General features: G+C 42.1%; 1 protein-coding gene across 4 annotated transcripts in view; it reads right to left on the bottom strand.

Annotated features, from left to right (window-relative positions):
• Positions 1–19,130, bottom strand: part of LOC126072380 (V-set domain-containing T-cell activation inhibitor 1-like) — a 33,373-nt gene extending 14,243 nt beyond the window's left edge. The window contains exons 1-5 of one of the 4 annotated variants that reach the window (XR_007516500.1): positions 18,734–19,130; positions 8,001–8,053; positions 3,526–3,930; positions 2,177–2,461; positions 1,138–1,271 (exon numbers count right to left, since the gene is read on the bottom strand). Coding sequence is in view for 1 of the 4 variants with exons in the window: in XM_049877448.1 (XP_049733405.1) it covers positions 2,232–2,461; positions 3,526–3,930; positions 8,001–8,053; positions 18,734–18,762 (717 nt within the window). In the remaining 3 variants the exon portion in view is untranslated. Of the gene's footprint in view, positions 1–1,137; positions 1,272–2,068; positions 2,462–3,525; positions 3,931–8,000; positions 8,054–8,853; positions 9,748–18,733 lie in introns of those variants that run through there. The other 3 variants (XR_007516499.1, XR_007516501.1, XM_049877448.1) reach the window with 3 other exon arrangements.
• Between the last annotated feature and the right edge of the window lie 6,107 nt (positions 19,131–25,237).

Genomic DNA, 25,237 nt, shown 5'->3' with positions numbered 1-25,237 from the left:
TTGTATGATGTCAGACCCCCTTAACACTTTTTACATAGAGGCTGTAAGATTTTAGACAATTATCTCTCCTCCCTGTGATGGCTAAAGTCTTTGCTTCAACCTTCCAAGAGGGTCTTGGTAAGGATCTAAGTCAGGGAGGCAGAGAAAGAGAAGGAATTAGTTTATGGTACAAGTTTGCTCATCACCATCACCTCGATGGAGGGGCAGGTAGGGTTGCACGTGGCAGCACAGATCAGTCGCCTCTGCTGGAGGCTAATGATGCTATCACCCAAGAAACTTAAGACCCCCGAGCCAACCCTGGTACAGTGGTAAGTACACAGGCTTTTCTTAGTAGTTAGACCTGGTTTTAAAACCTGGGCTCTAACACTTACCCGCTGTGTAAACAAACAAACAAACCACTTGCCACTGAGTCAACTCTGACTCACGGTGGCCCCATGTATGTCAGAGTGCAATTGTGCTCCATAAGGGTTTCGATGGCTGATTTCTTTGGAAGTAGATCGTTAGGCCTTTCTTGTAAGGCACCCCTGGATGGACTTGAACCTCTGAACTTTTAGTTAGCAGCCAAGCACGTTAACTGTTTGCACTACCCAGGGACTCCTATCGGCTGTGTCGTTGTTGTTGTTGGATGCTGTCAAATCAATTCCAACTCACAGCGACCCCCTGTGACAGAGCAGACCTACCTCACAGCGTTTCCTAAGCTGTAAACTTTATGGGAGCAGGTCACCAGGTCTTTCTCCCGAGGAGCCACTGGGTTGGTTCAAACAGCCAACCTTTTGGTCAGCAGCCAAGTGCTTAACCGTTGTGCCACCAGGACTCCTCATCAGCTGTGTAGCCTTGGGTAAGTAATTCAACTTCTCTTAGCCTGTTTCCTCTATCGCTAAATAGAATAATATTAGTATCCCCCTCACAGGTCACTGTGGGGTTAAATAAGGTGTTATGGATTGAATTGTGTCCCCCCAAAAAATGTGTGTCCACTTGGCTAGTCCATGATTCCTAGTATTGTGTGATTGTCCACCATTTTGTCATCCGATGTGATTTTCCTCTGCATTGTAAATCCTACCTCTATGATGTTAATGAGGCAGGATTAGAGGCAGTTATATTAATGAGCCAGGGCTCTGTCTACAAGATTAAGTCGTGTCTTAAGTCAATCTCTTTTGAGATATAAAAGAGAGAAGCAAGCAGAGAGACATGGAGGACCTCATACCACCAAGAAAGTAGTGCCAGGAGCAGAGTACGTCATTCGGGCCCAATGTCTCTGCGCAGAGAAGCTCCTAGGACAAGGGAAGATTGGTGACAAGGACCTTCCTCCAGAGCAGACAGAGAAAGAAACCCTTCCCCTGGAGCTGGTGCCCTGAATTTGGACTTACGGCCTAATAGACTGTGAGATAACAAACTTCCTTTTGTTAAAGCCCTCCACCTGTGGTATTTTTGTTATAGCAGCACTAGATAACTAAGTCATGAAGCATGCGAAAATACATGTTGAATAAATACATGTTTCTTTTCTTATACTCTTTTTCAAGTCTCTGAATCCTTCCTTGAGGGATCCTGGAACAGAGTTTAGAAGTAAAAGTGTAGACATCCAACAATTTATCCACCAAACATTCTCTTAGGGACTCTGTCAAGGAACTGTAGGGTTCCACAGAGCGCATCTAGACCACCTTTGATATGGCGACCTTAAGACTGTCCAAGGTTCATGAAAGGGAGTGGTAGCTTCATTTCTCATCTCAATACTTATCACATAGGTGCTCCCCTCCTCAAACTTACATGACTTAGATTTATTCACGACACAAATGCAGTGTGGTATAAGGAAAATAAAGTATGTGAACTTTGGATTTAGAAGGACGTGGATTTGAATCCTGACTCTTGTGCTTACATGCTGTGTCCTTAGTCAAATTATTTAACTTCTTGGGTTCCTCAAATAAAAGGGGGATAGTAATGACAATTACCTTGTAGGGCTGAGACAAGGATTTAAAATGATGTATGTAAAGTGCCAGGCACATGGTAAGGGACCATTTATCTCCTCTTGCCCCAGGCTACACGCTTATGTTCCTGATGTTTCTTTAAATCCCCAACGTGCCCAGGAGTGCCATTTGGCATTCAGTAAATATTAATGAATGATGACTCCTGTGTGGCTAAATGTGCCCTACTTTCACTCTTGCTTCGGATTTCCACTTACTTGGGTACTTGCGGATGATTCTGAAGGGCTGATTGTTCATGTCTGTCTCTGTTATTCAGCAGACATACTTCCCATTTAACTTGACACGGTATTTCAGGACGGAGAACACCCTATAGGAGCCGTTCATCTGTTCCTCCAGGACCTCCACAGTACTGTGGTTGCTCAGGTCCCTCTCTGTCCGGTCCAGCCAGGTCACATTGGGTGTGAAGTACCAACCCTTGGAGATGCACGTAGCCACATCCTCATCATCAAGCCTATCAAAGTGCACCTGTGGCATTTCAGAGTCTGGTTGGAAAAAAAATAACAAAACAATTAGTCTCTTTTTTTATTTCAGCCCCAGGAGGCTCAAGTTAGCAGAAATCTTGCCCAGAGTTTTTACATTAACCCCTATGTAGGCAACACATGGAGCCCCGCTGGCTACCAAAAGGTCTACAGGTCAAATCCACCAGCCGCTCCTTGGAAACCTTATGGGAACAGTTCTACTCTGCCAGATAGGGTTGCTGTGAGTTGGAATTAACTCAGTGGTGACGGGTTTGGGTTTTTTTGGGGGGGGGGGTGGGTTCAGGCAACACATCTTGAGGTTCACTGCAGCTAAAATTCTGATTTAAACATAATGAGAGAAGGACAAAATACATGTGTGCCTCTACCCTCCTGGGCTCATCTATCACTGCTGTCTTTATTTTCAGAATCTTCCCCTTTTTGGAAGTTTCATTCCATAGCTCTGCTGACCTCAGATACTTTGCTAAGAATCAGAGAAGACAGTGAATCAGCCTCACCACCTTGCCATGTCTTCCCACTCTTTAACTGGAGAAATTGTGCCACAACTCCCTGCTCCCATCTGGTCTCTCGTAGGGAGAGGACAGCTTCTGTGGAATTTCATGAAGGGTGAAGACCCCTGGAACACTGTGGAGAATCACTACTCCTGTCCCATTTTCATTTAATAGTAAGAAAAGTGAAGCCAAGAAAAGCTAAATGAGTTGCCCAGAGTCATCTAGAATTAGAACCTGGGCCTCCTGATTCTCATCCAGGGCTCTTCTCACTAAAGCACACCCTGTATCTCAGAGTTTTAATGTAGGATTACTATGCTATGTCACATTCTGGTTTCTCAGTTTTACAATTTGTTTGGAGATTTAGGAACGAGACCAATTTTTGTTTGAATGATGTCAGCATGTGCGGACACAGCACCTTTTGTTCAGAGCAATATTTTTATAAGATGAACTGACATTTCAAACACCTGACTGTCATGGTGGAAATAAAAAGAGCCTGTAACAATTTGAGCAGAAGCAAAAACTTATTCTTAATGAACAGAGACACAGCTTGAAACCAAGTTTATCAATAAATTCTCTTACCTTCTACTATTAACTTAATCTTACTTTCACCTCTTCCATTTGGCGTGACGGCTGAGCACGTGTAGATAGCTTCATCCATGAAACAGACATTTCGTAGTAAAAGAGATAGTGACCCCTCAGAAATTTCAGCCCGATCCACAGAGACTCTTCCCTCATACAAGGAGTTTTGGCCCTCTAGTTGCTCTGTGTTATTGCGAAACTGGTAAACCAACTTTGAGAAAACATCAAAAAAATCATAGTACCTGAAAAAGCGGTAGTATTCCTTATCATTCTCTACCTCATATTCCTCTTTGATGTCTTCTCTTATCCATGAAAACTCAAGATTTTCTGTGTCTTTCACAAAGGAGAAATGGCAGGAGAGGGTAACATCAGTGAAAGGGTAGGCCAGTAACTCTTCTGTAGACACTGAGAATGTCAAAGAAGAAATGAAGTTAGTGAAGTACCTATAAAGACCAGTGAACACGGCATCAGAAGAGATTTAATAACAGATAAAAGAAATGGTTCTAAATCTTAAATTCCTACCAAAAAAAAGGGTCAGACTTACTGGACCAGTAGAGACTAGATGAACCCCCAAGACTATTGCCCTGAGATACTCTTTAAACTTGGGACTCAAACCACTCCCAGATGTCACCTTTCAGCCAAACGACAGATGGACCTATAAAATGAATAATATCACCCTCGGAAAAAAAAAAAAAAAAATTTTTTTTTCTGGGGTGAGGGGATGGGGGAGAAATTGTTCTAGCTGTTTTAACCAGAGAGGGATTTAGCACAGGGAAATAGGTGTTGGCAAAATCCCTGGAAGACTGGAGGCATGAACCCAAAGGAGAGCATGGAAGGTGAGTCTTGGACTGTGTGTACTCTGTTCTGTGAATTATGCTAGGCTCAGAACCACATGGCACACCTGGTCTGCCAGTGGAGCTGCCGCCTTTGTCACATTAAAAAAAAAAACCCATTGCTGTCGAGTCGATTCTGACTCATAATGACCCTACAGGACAAAGAACTGCCCCATAGGGTTTCCAAGGAGCACCTGGTGGATTCCAACTGCTGACTTTTTGGTTAGCAGCTGTAGCTCTCAACCACTACACTTCCAGTGTTTCCTATCACATCAGGAAGCTGGTAAATCAGGAAATCATCACTGTAGCAGTTGGCTCCAGGGCCAAGTTGCATCTACCGGATTCATGCAGGCAAAAGAAAGGATGCCATAGGCGCTGTCACCTCTCTCCCCATCTAAGTCAGTCCCCACTTGAATCCTTGAGTAAGTGCACCTGATTGGCAGAGCTAAAAGTCACACCCAGAACTCCAGGTGCCATGGAATCTTGGAAACGCAGGGGTTTTGCTTGTTCTGTTCTGTTTTGCTGTCCAACTTCAGCAGTTCGGGAAGGCACACGGAAAGGACTGTGGGGAATGCAGTTGTGCACTATGTACTAGTCACAGAATCACGGTACTAAAAAGAATTCTCATACAGCGTAGTTGGAGGAAAGTTTTGAGATCGTCTGGTTCAATGTTTTCAAGCTATCTTCTTCCAAGCCCACCCCAGAAGCTGCCACTGATGACCAGGTGAAGACCAAATCAGTGGCACTCTATCTACTTCCCACTTCAACCGGAGCATTCACTCTGTTATTTAGCTATCTACCTGGCTCCTAAATAATAATGCTTTTGTAAAATATCTCTGCTACTGATGCCCAGGAAGCAAAGTTGCTCAAAGTTACACAGTAAGCTTGTGGCAGAGCTATAGAAAGAAACAAGACCTCCCAGTTTAAAAAGGACGTTTAGGGTCATAGTTATCAAATTTTGAGCCTAAAAGATGAAGTGAATTCCCAGTGAAAGTATGACAGAATAATGAGATAAGCATTATGAAAGCAGGGATTTCAATGAGAAGGCATTTTTGTTCCCTCCGAGAGACACTGCACAGGTAACAAGCAACGGAACAGAGGAAAAGTTGGTCAGCGTGAGCCTACATGAGGATAAATAATGAGGTGTGAGGAAATAGAAGAAAAAAAATAGGTGGAGCACAAAGGTCACATCCTAATGAGGAAAGTTAGTAGGCAAGGGATTTCCAAGCCACCAGTTCAGGCAGTGGGTTCTTTAGTGGGTAGCTCAGCAAGCAGCGGCCAGGGAGACATTCCAGCTGAATAACAAATGCAATCTGCTCCTTGGTGAAATGGCAGCCACGTGACTGGGGGCAGAGTTAGGACTGTCCACGGAGGGCAAAGACCATGCCTAGACCATCCTTGCTTCACCAGTGCCTGGCATAAGACTGGACACAGAATAAAAATAACAGGTAACATTTATCAAGTGTTTACAATGTGCTAGATAGATTCTAAGAACTTTCTCTGTGTCCTTTTCATTTAATCTGCATACAAATGCTGAGGTAGGTGCTATTATCACTTTCAATTTACTACTGAGATAAACCAAGACACACTGGGGTTAAGTTGCTGAGGGATACACAGCTAGTGAGTGAGTAATAAAGCTATGATTTAAATCCAGGCAATCTGGCTCCAGAACCCTTCATCTGAAAAGCATTCTTTCATTTCCCAAGAGCAGGCACTCACTAAAGTTTGATGAATGGATCAATGGCTATTTGAATGAATGATTGAATGAGTATAAAGGAAGACAGATGAGAATGGAAGGAAGGAGGCAGGGAGAAATAACTTGCATAAACTACAGAAGGATGGATTTACATATAAAAAATTAAGTGCTTTCTTGCCTAAATTTGTATTATTTGTCTGATGTGGTTATAATCAAGAAGCAGTATATTCTAATTTTTTAAAAATTCCTAGTCTGGATTGTAAATCCAAGTTCTAGTTCTAGTTCCATCCCCTCACCCTACCAGTCATTTGGCATCAGGCCAGTTACTTAATTTCTCTAAGTTTCCTCCTGTATAATTAGGGATAATAACACCTGACCCATGGTTGTTATGAAATACCTCGGGATCTTACGGATTATTTTTAATGACATGACTCAGTCATTTTCCACAAAGACAGAAGGAGTAGGCCAGATGGTTGGATACTTTAGTAAGCTGCTTCCAGACCCATCGTTCTTACGAGAATATGCAGCTTATCCATGAGGGAGTCCTTGATTCTAACTTCTTGGGTTACACCCAGGAAGTCTTGCTACAGCTGTACCCTTTCCAGCCCCAAGAGAAAAGGTCTCAGACTCAGGAATCCAAAGACGCTTTCCAGCCAATGAATCATGAAACACGATCTACCGATGATGTAACTGGTAACATAAAAGCCAACTTCTGCCTGATGTGTCTACAGATGGTCCTACTTGAACCTGAATACTCCTTTGTTTCAATCTGTGTTATTTCTAGACCATTGTGCCCTTAGCTTCCCAGGCTCTAATCAAGAGGAGATTGAGGCAAAAAGCTAATCATGTAGAAAAATACTTTGAAAACTGTAGAAAGAAACTATGTCTAAAGCACCTGCTATAGTAACAGCACATAGGGTTAGGTTCTCAATTTTCATACAAAATATAAGATATTATTATAACCATCAGACACATTGTCTGTCTCTCAACCATGTACACATCTGTCCCTTTAATGTATTTGGTTGGCTTGTTTCAGACTCTGTGTGGGACAGATATACTTTACTGCTCCCTTCTATACACACACACACACACACACACACACAGAGAGAGAGAGAGAGAGAGAAAGAGAAAGACAGGAAATCAAGTATCAAGAGCCAGTAAATGTAAGCTGGGTGACCAGGCCTTGAGCTAACTCCTGAGGTGACCTTGGAGCCCGAGGATGCCTTCAGGCTGCTGTCACCTTCCAGAGACTGGCAGGACTGCTGAAGGTCACTGAGAGATGGCATATGCCTGAAGACCATAAATGCATTCGATCATTTTGTGGAGTAGTTATCATATTACAGGTTTTGGATACATGTTTGTTTGTTTCCCTGAAATTTTTTAATTACATACTTTCGGTTAGCTGAATCACATAATTATTTTCAACATTTACGTGATGTTCATCCCCAAAATTTTTGAAGAATTTAGTACAAAGAGTTATATAAGCCCTGTGTTGACTGCCCATCCAGATTTTTCAAGACAAACCTGATTTCAAATATGTTGTGATACTAAACTATAAATTGGACACTTGTCAGAGGCACTTGAAGGGAGAGGTCTAGATTTTTTTTTTGCTTGGAGTGGTTTGCACTATAAGCAAATAAGTGTAGTCATCCAGATATGGTCTCAAATGGACAAACCAAATCATTAAATCATTAAAAGAAAAAAAGAAAGTAAAATAAACAATGATGTTTTATGTTTTGTGTCTGTCATATTTCCCCCGCTGCTCTTTGTCATTTCTTGTGAAAAATTACAGCAGGTGTTTGTTATCTCCATTCAACAGAGGTTCAGAGAGATTAAGTCATTTGCTTGTTTGTTTTAATTTATTCTCCAAACAACTGTTTTCCTCCTCACCCCCAAGGCTGTTTCAATTTTGAAATGCCACAAAGTTGTTTTGAAAGGCGACTCACCTGCAGAGTGAACAAGCAGGAACAAGCTGATGGTCACCAAAAACGCAGGCATTCTGGAAGAAACAAAAAGAAAGGCAGCAAATGTGCTTCACCCACGAGAATATGTGTCAGCACGACCCCGACAGCCCCCTGCTGGGTCCAGGAAAGGACCCACAGGCACCATCTCCAGACACCCCCACCCCAGCCCACCACAGTTAGCAGATGGGGCGTCAAGCAGCACCTCGGCATTCTCTGTGGAATGCCCACGGAGTCGAGCTTACTCCGCTGATACTGTGCAAAGATGTGTTTGATTTGCTAACGAGCCTGGAACTTTATTTCTATAAAATACAAACTGTCTTTCTGAGTGAGTACTTCTTGAATTCATTTGGATCCAGAGTCAGCCCTGAGATGATATATGAGGGGTCAGTGACAGCCTCCCAAGCAATGCTTGCTGGCCTCTCTAGATGTTGAGGGAATGTCTGCAGTGGAAAGGCGTAACTGGTAGATCTACAGGTGTATGCAGTAGTTACGGAGCAATGCTTCCTAAATAAAGAAAATTGCCAAGAGACCGTAGTACTAATAGGTCTTCCCATTCAGGGCTGCACTTCAATGGTGGTGGTGTTAGCAAGTCTAATACATCCAGGAAGGGATGGAAGAGCCCCTGAGAAGCTCTGAAGCAGATACCCATATGAATGCAGAGAAAGGCGATACTTGCAGCTGAGCCCAGCCTCCCTCCCTGGCCCCATTTCTCACTGCTCCCTCACACTTAAAGTTTCTCCAGTACCATCTAAACCTCATGGTGCCATCCAAACCCTCCTTCTCTGGAGTGTCTCCCATCACTAGCATCCTCAACTACCTCTCACTTTTCACTTACGGTTCAAAACGCTTCCCAAGTAGCACTTCTTCTCAAAGCCCTCCCTGACCCCATATCCAGGTAACCACTTTGTCGTCTGTGTCCTCCTACTACTTCTAAGAAAGAAAGGTGAAATTATCATATTCTCTCAGCATATTTTCTTATCTCCTCTTCTTCCTGTTACCTATTAAAGATGTAAAAAAAAAAAAAAAAAAACCAAACACAAAAAAAACCCCACCATCCTCCAGGTCTATAGCACAACAGGATAACAGCAACTATACAGCAAATGCGCACGAGTGCCAAACTTAGTTTTCCAAATAAGCCTATAAAGTAGGTACTGTTATTATTTTCATTTTTTAGGTGAAGAAACTGAGGCATAGGGAGGGTAAGTAATTCCTCCGGGGTTACACAGAGCCAAGACTCTCACACAGGTTAGCTGAAGCCTGTGCGATTATTTCAGCCAAAGTCTATGCCCACAAACCTCTGCAGCTTCACCCATCTGTGTGACCCAGGATGTCCACCAAGAGAACAGGAGCTGATAAAGCGGATGGCTTTGGGAATAAAATAGCCTCTTTCCTAGAGGTCTGCTAGACCTTGAAGAATTTATGCTGTGTGGGTTGAATATTAGCAGATTCAGACGTCTTCAGAGGAACAGGAAGATAAAGGTCACTCATGTGGCCCTCACCAGCCAATGACAAAATGAAGCATTTCTGGGGTCAGTGGGACAAGCAGAGAAATTGTTTGCCATGTCTAACTAGGAATATGACTAGTTATTGACATTACCCCAAAACCAAACCCTTTGCCGTTGAGTCTATTCCAACTCACAGCGACCCTATAGGACAGAGTAGAACTACCCCATAAGGTTTCCAAGGAGTGGATGGTGGGTTCTAACTGCCAGCCTTTTGGTTAGTAGCTGAGCTCTTAACCACTGTGCCACCAGGGCTCCACTACTGATATAAAAAAAATATCTCTTTATGATAGATGTAGAAAAGAAATTTAAAGATGTATCTGTGACCAAACCAAACTTGTTGCCGTGGAGTTGATTCCAACTCATAGTGACCCTATAGGACAGAGTAGAACTGCCCCACAGTGTTTCCAAAGAGCTACTGGTGGATTCGAACAGCAGACCTCTGATTAGCAGCCAATTGCTTAACCACTCCACAATGAAAAAGGTAGTATGCCAAATAGCACTTAGTAGAGCTAAAACAAGGAGCCCTGGTAGCACAGTTGTTAAGTGCTCGGCTGCTAACTGATACATCGGCACTTAGAAGCCACAGGATGCTATAAAGATGTGGCAATCTGCTTCTGAAAAGATTTATAGCCTCGGAAATCTTATGGGGGAAGTTAGAGCTACAACCAAAACCAAACCAAACCCATTGCCGTTAGTCGATTCTGCCTCATAGCGACCCTATAGGACAGAATAGAACTTCCCCAAGACTGTAAATCTTTGCTATGGAAGCAGACTGCCACATCTTTCTCCCACAGAGTGGCTGGTGGGTTGGAACCACCGACCTTTTGGTTAGCAGCCAAGCACTTCAACTACTGAGCCACCAGGGCTCAACTAGAGCTATACATAGTTAATATATACAGAGATTATAGTCAAATGTCATGGGTGAAGAAGTTGCCTTTCAACTCAGTAAAATTTCATTGTTTATTTCCAAGATATGAAAGTTTTTCATCATTATGGGAGACATAAATCCTAAAGCCTTCCCGATTTTTTCACTTCAGTCAGATACAATCTTTGCTACTCTGCAATTCCACTGCATTTTGCTCTTTTATACTGTGCTCTTACTCAGTTAATAAAGCATATTTTTACTGACCCTAATAGTTACAGATTCATTATAAAAACTTTTTTTGAAGAAATAGAAAAGAGTAAAGAAAAACATGACACATTTTTAAGTCCATCACCTAGACGATCACTGTTACCATTTTGGATTATTCTCTTTCAATCTTTTGTGTGTGTACTTTTTAAAGAACTCACTTTATATATAGTTTTCTGTTCAGCTTAATTTTCCTCAAGACACTATCATGAAATATTCCCCATCATTAAATATTCTTATAACCTGGTCTACTTTGTCTTAAAATTACTTGTATGCATATCTTATCACTCCTACTAGACTGTAAGTTCTCTAAGGGCAGGGCTAGGTCCTCTTTGCCTTTCATATACCCAACATGGTGTCTCATGGTATCCTTTTCAGTTAACAGTTACCACGGAGTCATTTCAATTCATGGCAACCCCATGTGTGTCAGAGTAGGACTCTGCTCCATAGGGTTTTCAATGGCTGATTTTTCTGAAGTAGATCTCCAACATTTATCCCAAGTTGCCTCTGGGTGGACTGTCACCTCTAACCTTTTGGTTAACTGCCAAGCACCTTAACTGTTTGCAACACCCAGGGACTCCATCCCATATATTCCAGGCACCCAATAAGTGTTTATCGAATGAACTGAGTTAAATTAAACTTGCTGTAAAGTTCTTACAGTCAAACTACATAAAAGAAAAAAGAAATTTATACACTAAGAACAATAAGCATAAGCTTTAGTCAAATAGAAGATTCTAGCAGTACATCCAGGTATTGCCTCCAGGGTTTGTACCCTTGGCTCCTCTCACTTACAGAGAACCTATGAGGAGACTGTGAACTAGCTCTGCATAGAGACCTAGTCGTAAAGGGACCAGGGACAGCTGGAACAGTCATAAGCACTTCAGTAACATGATTAGTCATTGGGCTCTCCAGTTCTCAATCGTGGCCAAAAATATCTTCCAAATGTATAATCCCTGTATTGAGAGAGCCTACCTTGTCACAGCTGGTCTCTCTGATCAGCCAGGTAAGAAGCAAGTGAAGCGGAATTAGCATGTCTTCAAAAGGACGCTTATGTGTCAGCCCCTAGGGAGAAGGCTTGGCGATACTGTTATTACCAAGCTGTTGCAGCAAAGGCTCAGCAAAGAGTGCCACGAGACTTCATATTTCTAATGGCTGTATTTGTTGGTTAAAACTCTGTTTGCAACGCATACGGTAGAAGAGTGGAACACTAAGATGTAATTCATAATGCCTAACTTGGGGAAATTATTCTGCACTCCTTTTTTTTTTAAATCATGTTTTTGAAGAATAATTTAAAAACATAGGAAACGCGCGTAATACAACTTTTTTTGGTAAAAAGTCAGAATACGAAACTCAATGTATATATACACATATGTATGATTTCAACTTGGTGGAAAAACATGCATCTAGACAAGGAGAGAAATGCACACAATGTTAGCAATGGTTATTTCTGAATGGTGAAATTATGGATGATTTTTGGTTGTTTTCATTACATGTCTCTCAGTTTTCTATAGTGACCTTTTACATTTACATTGCAATGAACACTTGATAACTGGAACGATAAATAAATGGAGAGACAGATCTTACACACAGAATGTGGTCCAGAGAGTGAGGGTACAGGAAGGAAAGAGGAAACAAGGTTTATTTTTTATTCTCTTCCTCTTATGGAGAAGTATGGTTTGCATCTCCCGTTCCAAGCCTTTTCTGTTAACCTTTAAGTTCAAGTTCAGTAACACCTGGTTCTTTATTAGGGTACCTTTCTCTTTCCCACCCCTACAGCACATGAATTACTGTCAGGGTCTGGGCTGAGCAGACTTACTCCTGACACTGAACACACAGCACAGGTGAACTGTAGACAAGGGTCTGAAGGAACATTTCTCCTGGTGAACAGACTCATTGGGACAGAGCAAATTAGCTAAAGACAGGAGAGGAGGCCTTCTGTTGGGAATCCCTGCCAGAAGCAGCTTCACCCTGGAGCCCTCAGCCCACCTGACTGTGAATGCAGCTGCTTACTTTGGGTCTCCAGAAACTGTCAGTTCCTCTGATCACTTTCAGTGGCTGAGTGAAGAAAACACCCAACCACTTTCGAAATAAACTTAAAGGTAGATCTAGTAGAACTGTTAGACATTTTTTAAAACACCTATAGTATCTAGTATAAGAGGTTTAACAAAGGAGTCCCTGGGTGTTGAAAATGATTAATTGCTTGGCTACTAACTGAAAGGGTAGCAATTCAAATCCAGCCAGAGGCACCTTGGAAGAAAGGTCTGGAGGTCTGCTTCTGAAAGGCCACACCCACTGAAAACCCTATGGACATAGTCCCACTCTGAAACGCATGGGGTTGCCATGAATCCAAATCTGCTTGATGGCAACTGGTTAGGTTCAATAAAATAATGGCGGAATGGAACATAACGAAGTGAAATAACTGTTATCAGTTTAGATCCCTTCTCTAATTCACGCTATAGGACTTGAGGCTAGACCTACACTTGACTTCCACCCTAAGGTAGAGGAGGAATAATCTAATGCTTCTGTAGTATTCAGAAACTGTGAGGAATACTTTGTGCTCAGATATAAGGCTATTTGCAAAGGTGCCAGGTTCCAGACTCTCCCAAACCTTGTACTCTTTTCATGAGATGCTGACATAAATTTACCAGGAAATGTAATTTAGAATTTGAAAAGTATGGGAAGAATCAGTGCTAACCTCCTCACCTGGTCCTCAGACCACTCTCTCCATGGGCTAGACCTGTCTATCATTTGAAATTTTACTACTCCTCCTTCACACCGTATCTTAACAGTGCACCTTAGACTTTTTCAGAAAGTCACAATTTTAAGTATTTTCCCCCATTATTCTACAAACTGTGGCAATACTTGGCCATGGTAACCACCAGCATTAAGCACATCAGCCAAACCAGACCCCTAACCATTTCCCAGACTGGGCTGTAATTTCCTTCTTGGTTTTGTGTTCTTTCTCAAGCAATTCCTCTCTTCTCCTTTCCTCCAAGTTTGTATGCCTCATCCCATTTCTACCAAAATCCCACCAGGCCATGAAGGCTTTCCTAGCTGTGGCGGCCTAAAATGATCTCTCCTCTGAATTTTCATAGGATTTGGTGATGTCTCTGCATGACAATTAACGAATGCTACTTTGTATCTGATTTATTTGGGGTTAAGGTTTTTCATATATAACAGTTTTATTGAGATATAATTCACATACCATACAAGTCACCCACTTAAAGTGCACAATTCAATGGTTTTTAGTATATTCATAGAGTTGCGCAGTCATTACCACAGTGAATTTTAGAACATTTTCATCACCACAACAAAAAACCCCACATTCTTTAGCAGTCACCCCCCATTCTCCCTCCCTCCAGCCCCTGGCAACCACTAATCTGCTTTCTGTCTCTCTGTTATTGTTGCATGCCATCGAGTCAATTTCAACTCATAGTGACCCTATAGGAGAGAGTAGAGCTGCCCCATAGAGCTTCCAAGGTTGTAATGTTTACGGAAGCAGGGCTACCACATCTTTCTTCCACAGAGAGGATGGTGGGTTTGAACTGCTGACCTCTTGGTTAGCAGCCAAGTGCATAACTACTGTGTCACCAAGGCTCCTGTCTCTATTAAAACAAACAAACAAACAAACCCATTGTCATCGAGTTAATTCTGACTCACAGCAACCCTATAGGACAGATTAGAACTGCCCCACAGAATTTCCAAGGAGCGCCTGGTGGATTTGAACTGCTGACCTTTTGGTTAGCACCTGTAGTACTTAACCACTATGCCACCAGGATTTCCTCTATCTCTATACCAAAACCAAAACCAAACCCAATGCCATCAATTCTGACTCATAGCGACCCTATAGGACAGAGTAGAACTGCCACCATACGGTTTCCAAAGAGCACCTGGTGGATTCGAAGTGCCGACCTTTTGGTTAGGGGCCATAACTCTTAACCACTATTCTACCAGGGTTTCCTCTATCTCTATAGATTCCCCTGTTTTGGACATTTCATAGAAATGGAATTATATGATACGTAATCTTTTATGCCTGGGTGGTTTTCTTTCACTTAGCATAATGTTTTCAAGGTTCATCCATATTGTAACATGTTCATACTTCATTAGTTTTTACTGGCAAATAATATTGTATGAATATACTGCATTTTATTTACCTCTTCATCAGCTGGTGTAGATATGGGTTGTTTCCACCATTGGCTATTATGAGTAATGTGGCTATGAACATTTGAAGGTAAGTTTTTGTGTGGACATAGGTTTTTATTTCTCTTGGATATATACATACATACCTAGGAATAGAATTGCTGGGTCATGTGGTAATTTTATTTTTTATTTATTTGAGTTTTTGTTGTTGAGAATACACATAGCAGACCTTACACCAGTTGAAGAATTTCTATCTGTACAATTCAGTGATATTGATTACATCCTTCAAGTTGTGCAAGCATTCTCACCCTCCTGTTCCTAATTGTTCCCCCCCTCATTAATATAAACTCACTGGCCCCCAAGTTTCCTAGCTAATCTTTTGAGCTGCTGTTGTCAGTTTGAGCCCATAGAGATAGATCTTAAAAGAACACAACGTTCAAGGCAGACATTCTTTACTAGTTAAGCTAAACCACTGTTTGGCTTTATGGCTGTATTTGTTGGTTAAAAATGTGTTTGCTAGGCATATTGCAGGGGGTAGTTTTGGTTTATGGCGTAAGATTTAAAGATTATCTCAGGGCAATAGTTTTGGGTGTTCATCCAGCTTCCACGGCTCCAGAAAATCTGGATTCCATGAGAATTTGAAATTTTTTTCTGCATGTTTCTCCTTTAGATCAGGATTCTTCTAAATGGTAGCCGGCACCACCCAGTTCTTCTGGTCTCAGGGAAAAGGAGACAGCTATTCATGGAGGCAATTAGTTACACATTCCATTTCCTCCTCCTATTCCTGACTTTTCTTCTTCCTATGTTCCTCCAGGTGAACAGACATCAATTGTTGTAACTTGGATGACTGCTTTCAAGCTTTTATGACCCCAGGCACTACACAACAAACTAGGAGGCAGAACAGAAGCAGTAAACAAAATATTAGGCCAATTAACTGGGATGTCCCATGAAATGATGACCCTAAACCTCCAAACCAAGAAATCGAATCCCCTGAGGTGTTTAGTTGTACATAAGGAGTCTCAGCAACTGCTCTTCTTTGTTGTTGTTATTATAAATATATCTATCACACAATTTTTGCCAATTCAACTTTTTGTAGGTGTACAACTCACTGACAGCAATTAATCGGCTGTGTAATCCTACCTTTAATCAATGTAGTCTTTCCATCACCATAAACCAAAACTCAGTACTTCAAAAGCAATGACCTCTTGCCCTTCTCTCCTGCCCTCCTGTCCTGGTAACCACCAATAAACTTTGGTCTCAATACTTTTGCCTGTTCTTGTCTTTTTATGTAGGTGAGGTCCTATAATGTTTGTCCTTTTGTGACTGACTTATTTCACTCAGCATAATGTCTTTAAGCTCCATCCATGTTGTAGCCTGTATCAAGACTTTATTTCTCTTTTTGTCTGGGTAGTATTCCATCGTATATATGTACCACATTTCATTTATCCATTCATCCATTCATGAGGATTTAGGTTGTTTTCACCTTTTGGCTATTGCCAATAATGCTACAATGAAAACTGTTGTACAAATTTATGTTCATATTGCTGGTTTCAAGTCCCTTGGGTATATTCCTAGCAGTAGAATTGCTGGGTTATATGGTAGTTCTATTTCTAGCTTCTTTTGAGGAACCACCACACTGTTCTCCACAACAGCTGTACCATTTTGCATTCCCACCAATAATGGACAAGGGTTCCAATTTCCCCATACCCTCACCAACATTTGTTCTTTCTGTTTGTTTGTCTTGGCCATCCTACTGGGAGTGAAATGGTATCTCATTATGGTTTTGATTTACATCTCTCTGATGACTAATGACACTGAGCATCTTTTCTTATATTTTGGTGGCCATTTGAATGTCCTCTTTGGAAAAATGTCTATTCAAGTCCTTCGCCCATTTTTTATTGTGTTGTCTTTTTGTAGTTAAGTTGTTGAATTTTTATATATATTTGGTTATTAGACTCTTATTGGATATATGGTTTCTGAAGATATTCTCCCAGTTGGTAGCTTATATTTTCACTTTTTTGGTAAAGTCTTTTGATAAACAAGTTTTTAATTTTTATAAGGTCCCATTTATTTTGTCTTTTGCTGTTTGTGCTTTAGTTACTATATTAGATAACCCATTGTTAAAATGTAGGCCTGACAGCCTTGCCCCTGCATTTTCTTTTAAGAATTTTATGGTTTTAGTTTTCACCTTTAAGTTCTTAATTCATTTGGAATTTGTTTTTGTGAATGGTATGAGGTATGGATCCTGTTTCATTTGGCAATTCTTTTTCTTTTTTATTTTAACTTGCTTAGGAACAGCCAATTCTTTTCCAAAGCAGCTGCATCACTTTTCATCCCCACTAGCAGTGTATGAGGGTTCCAATTTCTCTACATCCTCAACAGTACTTGTTATTATCTGTCTTTTTCTATTATTATTATTAACTTTTATTGAGCTTCAAGTGAACGTTTACAAATCAAGTCAGTCTGTCACATATAAGTTTATATACCTCTTACTCCGTACTCCCACTTGCTCTCCCCCTAATGAGTCAGCCCTTCCAGTCTCTCCTTTCGTGACAATTTTGCCAGCTTCCAGCTCTCTCTATCCTCCCATTATCTTTTTTGATTAAAGCCATTCTAGTGTGTGGGAAAGGAGACCTGGTCACACAGTGGTTAAGTACTTGGCTGCTAATTGAAAGGTCGGCAGTTCGGACCCAACAGCCACTCTGTGGGAGAAAGATGTGGCAATCTGCTTCTGTAAGATTACAGCCTAGGAAACCTTACGGGTACAGTTCTACTCTGTCCTATAGGGTCACTAGGAGTCAGAATTTACTTGATGGCAATGGGTTTTTTTTTTTTAAATGATGTTGATCAATCTGAATTACAGGTGGCTGGTATGGAGGTAGGCATCTAATTTAGGAGGCTTGAGGTCATGATATAACTTGGAGGTAGACAAGACAGTAAGCCTAAACTTTGGATGTCAAGACCCAGGGACAAGGAGAGGTCAAACCAACCATCCAAATCTTAACCCCCAAGTCACGGCATGACCTGGAGCAGAGGATGTCTGAGGAAATTGTGCCATTAAGAGTAAAGATCGCTCTTAACTTTGTTTCTCTTTACCCTAATCATAATCTAATGCGTGACAGAGTAATAACTACTTTTACTGCTACTATTGCTAATACTAGTAGTAAGAGTAATGCATTGTTGGTTCAGCGGTAGAATGCTGGTCTTCCATGTAGGAGCCATGGGTTCAATTCCCAGCCAAGGCTCCTCATGCGCAGCCACGACCATCTGTCAGTGGCAGCTTGTGTACTGCTATGATGCTAAATAGGTTTCAGTGGAGCCTTCACATTAAGATGGACTAGGAAGAAAGGCCTAGAAATCTCTTCTGAACAAGCAGCCAAAATAAATAAAAACCCCTATGGATCCCAACTTTCTGATCCAGTTGTACCTGGGGTCACCATGAGTCGGGTGGACGTGACAGACACAAACAACGGCAATAACTACTTGCTGAGACACAACAGCAAGTTTTTTTTTTTTTTTTAAATAAAACGAACAATAACACACATGAGGGACATGCTTCTTAGTTCAGTCAAGTGAATGAGATCCAATGGGCAACTCCGGCACAAAAGCGAAGACAAGGCAGGAAGGGACAGGAAACCCGGACAAATGGACATGGGGAACCCAGGGTGTAAAAGGAAAGGGGGAGAGTGCTGACACAATACGGGAATTATAACCAATGTCACAAAACAATTCGTGTATCAACTTTTGAGAGAGAAACTAATTTGCTCTATAAACTTTCACCTAAAGCACACACACAAAAAATTTTTTTTTTTAAAAAAGAAGAAACAGAAACTTCTGCAAAAAAAAAAAAGCTGGCCTCAGTGAACCTGCGCCTGGAGTGCCAGTCTGAATGAGGCAGCCCTAGACCTCAGCAGCAGCATTTTGTGAATATTTGCTCTTACGTTCCACAATTGATGAAAAGTAGCAGCATTCCATATGTGTCTGCTTTTTTCTGATTGACTACCAACTGCAACTCCCCTCTGGATTCCTTAGATTAAGTTCCTAGGAAAAAAAGAGAGAAAAAATCTGACGTCTCTTTCTCTCTTTGGGCAGTGCTTTACAAGTGATAGGTCTCCAGGTGGGCTTGCCTTGGTCAGATGTCTGCCATGGATCTATCAATCAGCTGTGGTCAGGGCAGGGTCATGTGGTACAAGCATGGCACAATGCTTGGGCTGGGTTGGCCCATTAAAAAGCCAGGTCGGTTGGCCTACTCTGAATTTTGTCTGATTCAGGTGCCCCTAAGTGCCCTACTCCAAGTTCTTTGTCTAAAGCCCACAAAACCCCAAACCCCCAAGGCAAATGCCCCACAATTTTAACAATCAGAATGTTTTAAAGTATTATACATTGACAATGCCATTTATAATACTTACTATGAACTACTGCAAGATTTTATAATTGCTTCGAATCATTTTAAAAAAAAAGGAATCAAGTTGACATCTGTCGAAAGAGACAATGGAAAAGCTCAACATCATCAGTCAGAACAAGGCCAAGGGCTGACCGCAGAACAGACCATCAATTGCTCACATGCAAGTTCAAGCTGAAGAAAATTAGAACAAGTCCACAAGAGCCAAAGTATGACATGGAGCATATCCCATTTGAATTTAGAGACCATTTCAAGAATAGATTTGATGCATTGAACACTAACGTCTAAAGATCAGACAAGTTGTGGGAGGACATCATACGTGAAGAAAGCAAGAGGTCATTGAAAAGAGAAGAAAGAAAGAAAATCACAAAATGGATATCAGAAGACACTCTGGGGAAGAAATGGTGAAGTCAAAGGGCTGAACAGAAGATTTCAAAGGGCAGCTTGAGAACACAAAGTAAAATACTATAATGAAATGTGCAAAGACCTGTAGACAGAAAACCAAACGAGAAGAACACGCTCAGCATTTCTCAAGCTGAAAGAACTGAAGAAAAAAAAAATCAAGCCTCAAGTTGCAATACTGAAGTATTCTACAGGGAAACTATTGAACTCTGCAGGAAGCACCAAAAGAAGATGGAAGGAATACACAGAGTTACCGCACCAAAAAGAATTGGTCGACTTTCAAACATTTCAGGAGGTAGCATATGATAGAGAACTGATGGCACTGAAGGAAGAGGTCCAAGCTGCTCTGAAGGCCTTGGCAAAAAACAGGGCTCCAGAAATTGAGGGACTACCAATTGAGATGTTTCAACAAATGGACGCAGCTCTGGAGGTGCTCACTCCTGTATGCCAAGAAATTTGGAAGACAGCTACCTGGCCAATCTACTAGAAGAGATCCATATTTGTACCCATTCCAAACAAAGGTGATCCAACAGAATGCCGAAATTGTCGAACAATGTCATTAATATCACGCAAAATTAAAATTGTGCTGAACATCACTCAAAAGTAGTTGCAGCAATCCATTGACAAGGAACTGCCAGAAATTCAAGCCAGATTCAGAAGAGGGTATGGAACAAGGGATGTCATCGCTGATGTCAGATGGATCCTGGCTGAAAACAGAGAATACCAGAAAGATGTTTACCTGTGTTTTATTCACTATGAAAAGGCATTCAACTGTGTGGGTCATAATATATTATGGATAACATTGTGAATTTTGGTTTTTAACATTGTGAAGAATGTGAATTCCAGAACACTTCATTGTGCTCAGACCGGTACATAGACCACAAGGCAGTGATTCAGACAGAATAAGGGGATACTGTGTAGTTTAAGAACAGGAAAGGTATGCATCAGGACTGTATCCTTTTACCAATCTTTTATCCTTTTATTCAGTCTGTATGCTGAGCAAATAATCCGAGAAGCTGGACTGTACGCAGAAGAATGCGGCATCAGGATTGGAGGGGGGAAGAAAAAAAAAAAAAGGCTAAACTAGGTCACATACTCCTTAGGCTGAATTTCTACTCTGCCTTTTAGTCTCTATGGAACACCAGACAAGTGACTTACCATTTCTGACCTTGAGTTCACTAACCTCAAAAACAGGAATAAAAATTCCTTTTCATAAAGCTGACGTGAGAAATAAATAAAATTGCACATAAAGTTCCTGGATTTTCCTGGTAAATAGAAGTTCCTCTTGAACTAAACCTTTGTATTTATGAACATTTTCTTTTTCATTCAGTCATTTGAAAGATAGTGCCTACAATGGACCACGCACTGTGTTAGGGTCTAGGGCTATAACAATAAATGAGACAGGCAGTTCCTCTTCTTGTGGACCTTACACTCCAATCTATTAAAAAAAAAAAAAAATCAGTTAACTAAAACATGCCCAAATTGTCTGTGAGAAATTGGTGGTGGTAGGGGATAGGGAATACAAAAATGAATTAAAAAAAATTTTTTTTTCTTTTCTTTTTATTCTGTAAAAATAGGAGTCCGCTATAATTAGATACTGATAAGCATTTTGCAAGGAAATTTACAGTTTCATTGCCAAAAGCTGTGATAAGCCAGACACACAATTTTCAACTTTAGAAGACACAGTGTCTCAGGTATCAGCTATTCAATGATCTGGTTACACTTTTCCTAAATTCAACAACTAGATAGTTTGAGGTCTTTTAAAAATTAAAATGGTTTCTACCACAGTGCCCTGCAGGTGTTATTTTGTTGTATCAGGTGACTTAAAGTTGGTTCCAACTCATAGCGATCCTACGAAACACTACCTCTGCCATCCTTAAAATCGTTGCTATGTTTGAGCCCATTGTTGCAGTACTGTGTCAGTTCATCTCATCAAAGGACTTCTTCTTTTTGGCTGACCCTCTGCTTTATCAAGCGTGATGTACTTCTCCAGGGATTGGCCCCTTCTGATAACATGTCCAAAGTACTTGAGACGAAGTCTCGCCATCCTTGCTTCCAAGAAGCACTCTGCCTGTACTTCTTCCAAGACAGATGTGTTCCTTCGTCTGGTAGCCCACGGTATATTCAACATTCTTCACCAACCCCATAATTCAAATGCATCAATTCTTCTTTGCTCCTCCTTATTCATTGTCCAGTTTTTGCATGCATGAGGCAACTGAAAATACAATTGACTGGATCAGACATACCTTAGTCCTCAAAGTGACATCTTTGCTTCTCAACACTTTAGAGAGGTCTTTTGCAGCAGATTTGCTGATGAAATACATCATTTGATTTCTTGAATGCTGTTTCCATGGGCATTGATTGAGGATCCAAGTAATATTAAATTCTTGACAACTTCAGTATTTTCTCCATTTATCATAATGTTCCCCCATGCATATGTCAGTTTGTCTTACTGTGGGGGCTTGAGTGTTGCTGTGATGCTGGAAGCTATGTCACCAGTATCCAATTCAAGCCTCGAGTTGCAATACCGAAGGATTCTACCGGGAAAATGGAAACCCTGGTGTGTAGTGGTTAAGAGCTACAGCTGCTAACCAAAGAGGTCAGCAGTTGGAATCCACCAGGCGCTCAATGGAAACTCCACGGGGCAGTTCTACTCTGTCCTATAGCGTCTCTATGAGTCAGAATCGACTCAACAGCAATGGGTTTGGTTTTTGAGTTGGGGGAAATATTAAATGATGCAGGAAGCATCAAAAGAAGATGGAAGGAATACACAGAGTCACTACACCAAAAAGAATTGGTAGGCATTCAGCCATTTCGGGAGGTAGCATATGATCAGGAACTGATGGTACTGAAGGAATAAGTCCAAGCTGCGCTGAAGGCACTGACAAAAACCCAAGGCTCCAGGAATTGACAGAATACCAACTGAGATGTTCTGACAAACAGATTCAGCACTGGAGGTGCTCACTCATCTGTGCCAAGAAATTTGGAAGACAGCTACCTGGCCAACCGAATGGAAGAGATCCATATTTAGGTCTATTCACAAAAAAGGTGATCCAACTGAATGTGGAAATTATCATACAATATTATTAATATCATATGCAAGTAAAATTTTGCTGAAGATCATTCAAAAGCAGCTGCAGTAGTATATTGACGGAGAACTGCCAGATATTCAAGCCGGATTCAGTAGAGGGCATGGAACCAGGGATATCACTGCTGATGTCAGATGGATCTTGGCTGAAAAAAGACAATATTAGAAAGATGCTTACCTGTGTTTTATTGACTATGAAAAGGCATTCAACTGTGTGGATCATAACAAATTATGGATAACTTTGTGAAGAATGGGAATTCTAGAACAGTTGTGCTCATGAGGAAGCTGTACATAGATCAAGAGGCAGTCATTGGAACAGGACAAGGGGTTACTGCGTGGTTTAAAGTCAGTAAAGGTGTGTGTCAGGATTGTATCCTTTCCCCATACTTATTCAGTTGTGTGCTGAACAAATACTCCAAAAAGCTGGACTATACATGAAAAAGAGCAGGGCATCAGAATTGGAGGAAGACTCATTAACAACCTGCCTTACACAGATGACACAACCTTGCTTGCTGAAAGTAAAGAGGTCTTGAAGCACTTATGATGAAGACCAAAGATCATAGCCTTCAGTATGGAATCCTTACAACAGGACCAACAAGCAACACCACGATAAATGGAGAAAAGATTGAAGTTGTCAAGGATTTCATTTTACCTCGATCCACAATCAACACCCATGGAAGCAGCAGTCAAGAAATCAAAAGACACATTGCACTGGGCAAATCTGCTGCACAAGACTTTTTAAAGTGTTAAAGAACAAAGATGTTACCTTGAAGACTAAGGTGCACCTGACCCAAACCATGGTGTTTTCAATTGCCTCATATGCATGCAAAAGCTGGTTGATAAATAAAGAAGACTGAAGAAGGATTGATGGCTTTGAGTTGTGGTGTTGGTGAAGAGTATCGAATATACTGTGGACCACCAAAAGAATGAACAAACCTCTTTTGGAAGAAGTACAACAGAACGCTCCTTAGAAGCGAGGATGGCAAGACTACGTCTCACATACTTTGGACATGTTATCAGGATGGATCAGTCTTCGGAGAAGAACATTGTGCTTGGTAAAGTACAGGGTCAGCGAAAAAGAGGAAGACCCTCAATGAGATGGACTGCAACAACGGGCTCAAGCATAACAAGGATTGTGAGGATAGCTCAAAACCAGACAGTGTTTCTTTCCGTTGTACTTAGGGTCGCTATGAGTCAGAGTTGACTCGAGGACACCTAACATCATAATGTTGCTTATTAGTCCACTATTTTTCTCATTTCTACCCATGACTTCTCAATATTATAAAAAGTAGTATCAGAAAAGACCATGTTTGGGGCAAGAGAGAAAATATATGTTAACTAGAGATACTAAGTTAAAGCCAGAGTCAGAATTTTCCCAGTAAAATCGTAAACTTCAGTACACTTGCTGTCAATTTCCATGCTGAGTTTTTTAATCGGTCAATTAATTTGAGCGATCTCCACAAACCTCTCCCATGCCTCCCAAGTTCACTCCTGGCCATTACCACTTAGACTAAAAATCATAAAAGTGCTTCCATAATTAAAATAAACTAAATGACCTTACTTGAGACATTATTTTTCCATCACTTTTTTTTTTTTTTTACAGAATCCTGTAGGGCAAGCAGGGCAGATATTACCTATATTTTATGGCTGAGAAAACTGGTATCAAATCCCTTGTCCAAGACACAAATCTGTTAACAGTGAACCCAAGATAGAATCCAGGGACTCTGATTTCTAGGCCAGCTCAACAGGCTGCCTTCACACTCTGGGGTCAGTTTTGCCTTTTAATCCCTAACTCTCTATTCCTGGGGCTTGCTGTAATGGAGCTGAAACCGGAAACCCCATCTGTAGCCGTCGGAATCCATTCCGACTCACAGCGACCCTACAGGACAGAGTAGAACTGCCCCCTAGGGATTCCAAGGAGCAGCAGGTGGATCCGAACTGCCGACCTTCTCTAACGGCCGAGCTCTTAACCACTGTGCCACCCGTGTTCACATACAATCCTTTAGACCAGGGGCCCCACTTCTAAACTGATCACCAAGCGGGCGGGACAAAGTGACGCGCGCACCCTCAAGGCCAAAGAGGCAAACGGTCCAGCTGTTTACAGAGGCGGCCCGGACCCCGGCGACAGGCCAGCAGACTGCAGGGACTCCAAAGCATGGCTTCCCCCAACCGGCAGGACCACAGGGCGACCTCGCATTCGCCGGCCTCTCCCCGCCCTCCGGGCGCAGCCCACGCACCGCCCCCTGGGCCCCTCTGCGCCCCGCGCCACGTGAGGCGACGCCCGGCCCCCGAGCGGCGACGCGTGACAGAGACGGCGCCCGGCCCCCGAGCGGCGCGCGTGAGGCGACGCCCAGCCCCCGAGCGGCGCGCGTGACAGAGACGGCGCCCGGCCCCCGAGCGGCGCGCGTGAGGCGACGCCCGACCCCGAGCGGCGCGCGTGACAGAGACGGCGCCCGGCCCCTCCGCGCCTCGCGCCACGTGAGGCGACGCCCGGCCCCGAGCGGCGCGCGCACCCCGCGGCTCCCGTCGCCGGCCTCGGCCGGGCGCGCCACT

This window comes from Elephas maximus, chromosome 1 (genome assembly GCF_024166365.1).
Source record: "Elephas maximus indicus isolate mEleMax1 chromosome 1, mEleMax1 primary haplotype, whole genome shotgun sequence".
NCBI lineage: Eukaryota > Metazoa > Chordata > Mammalia > Proboscidea > Elephantidae > Elephas > Elephas maximus.
The sequence above is the reverse complement of the archived record's forward strand: the minus strand, read 5'-3'. Positions and strand labels throughout refer to the sequence as shown.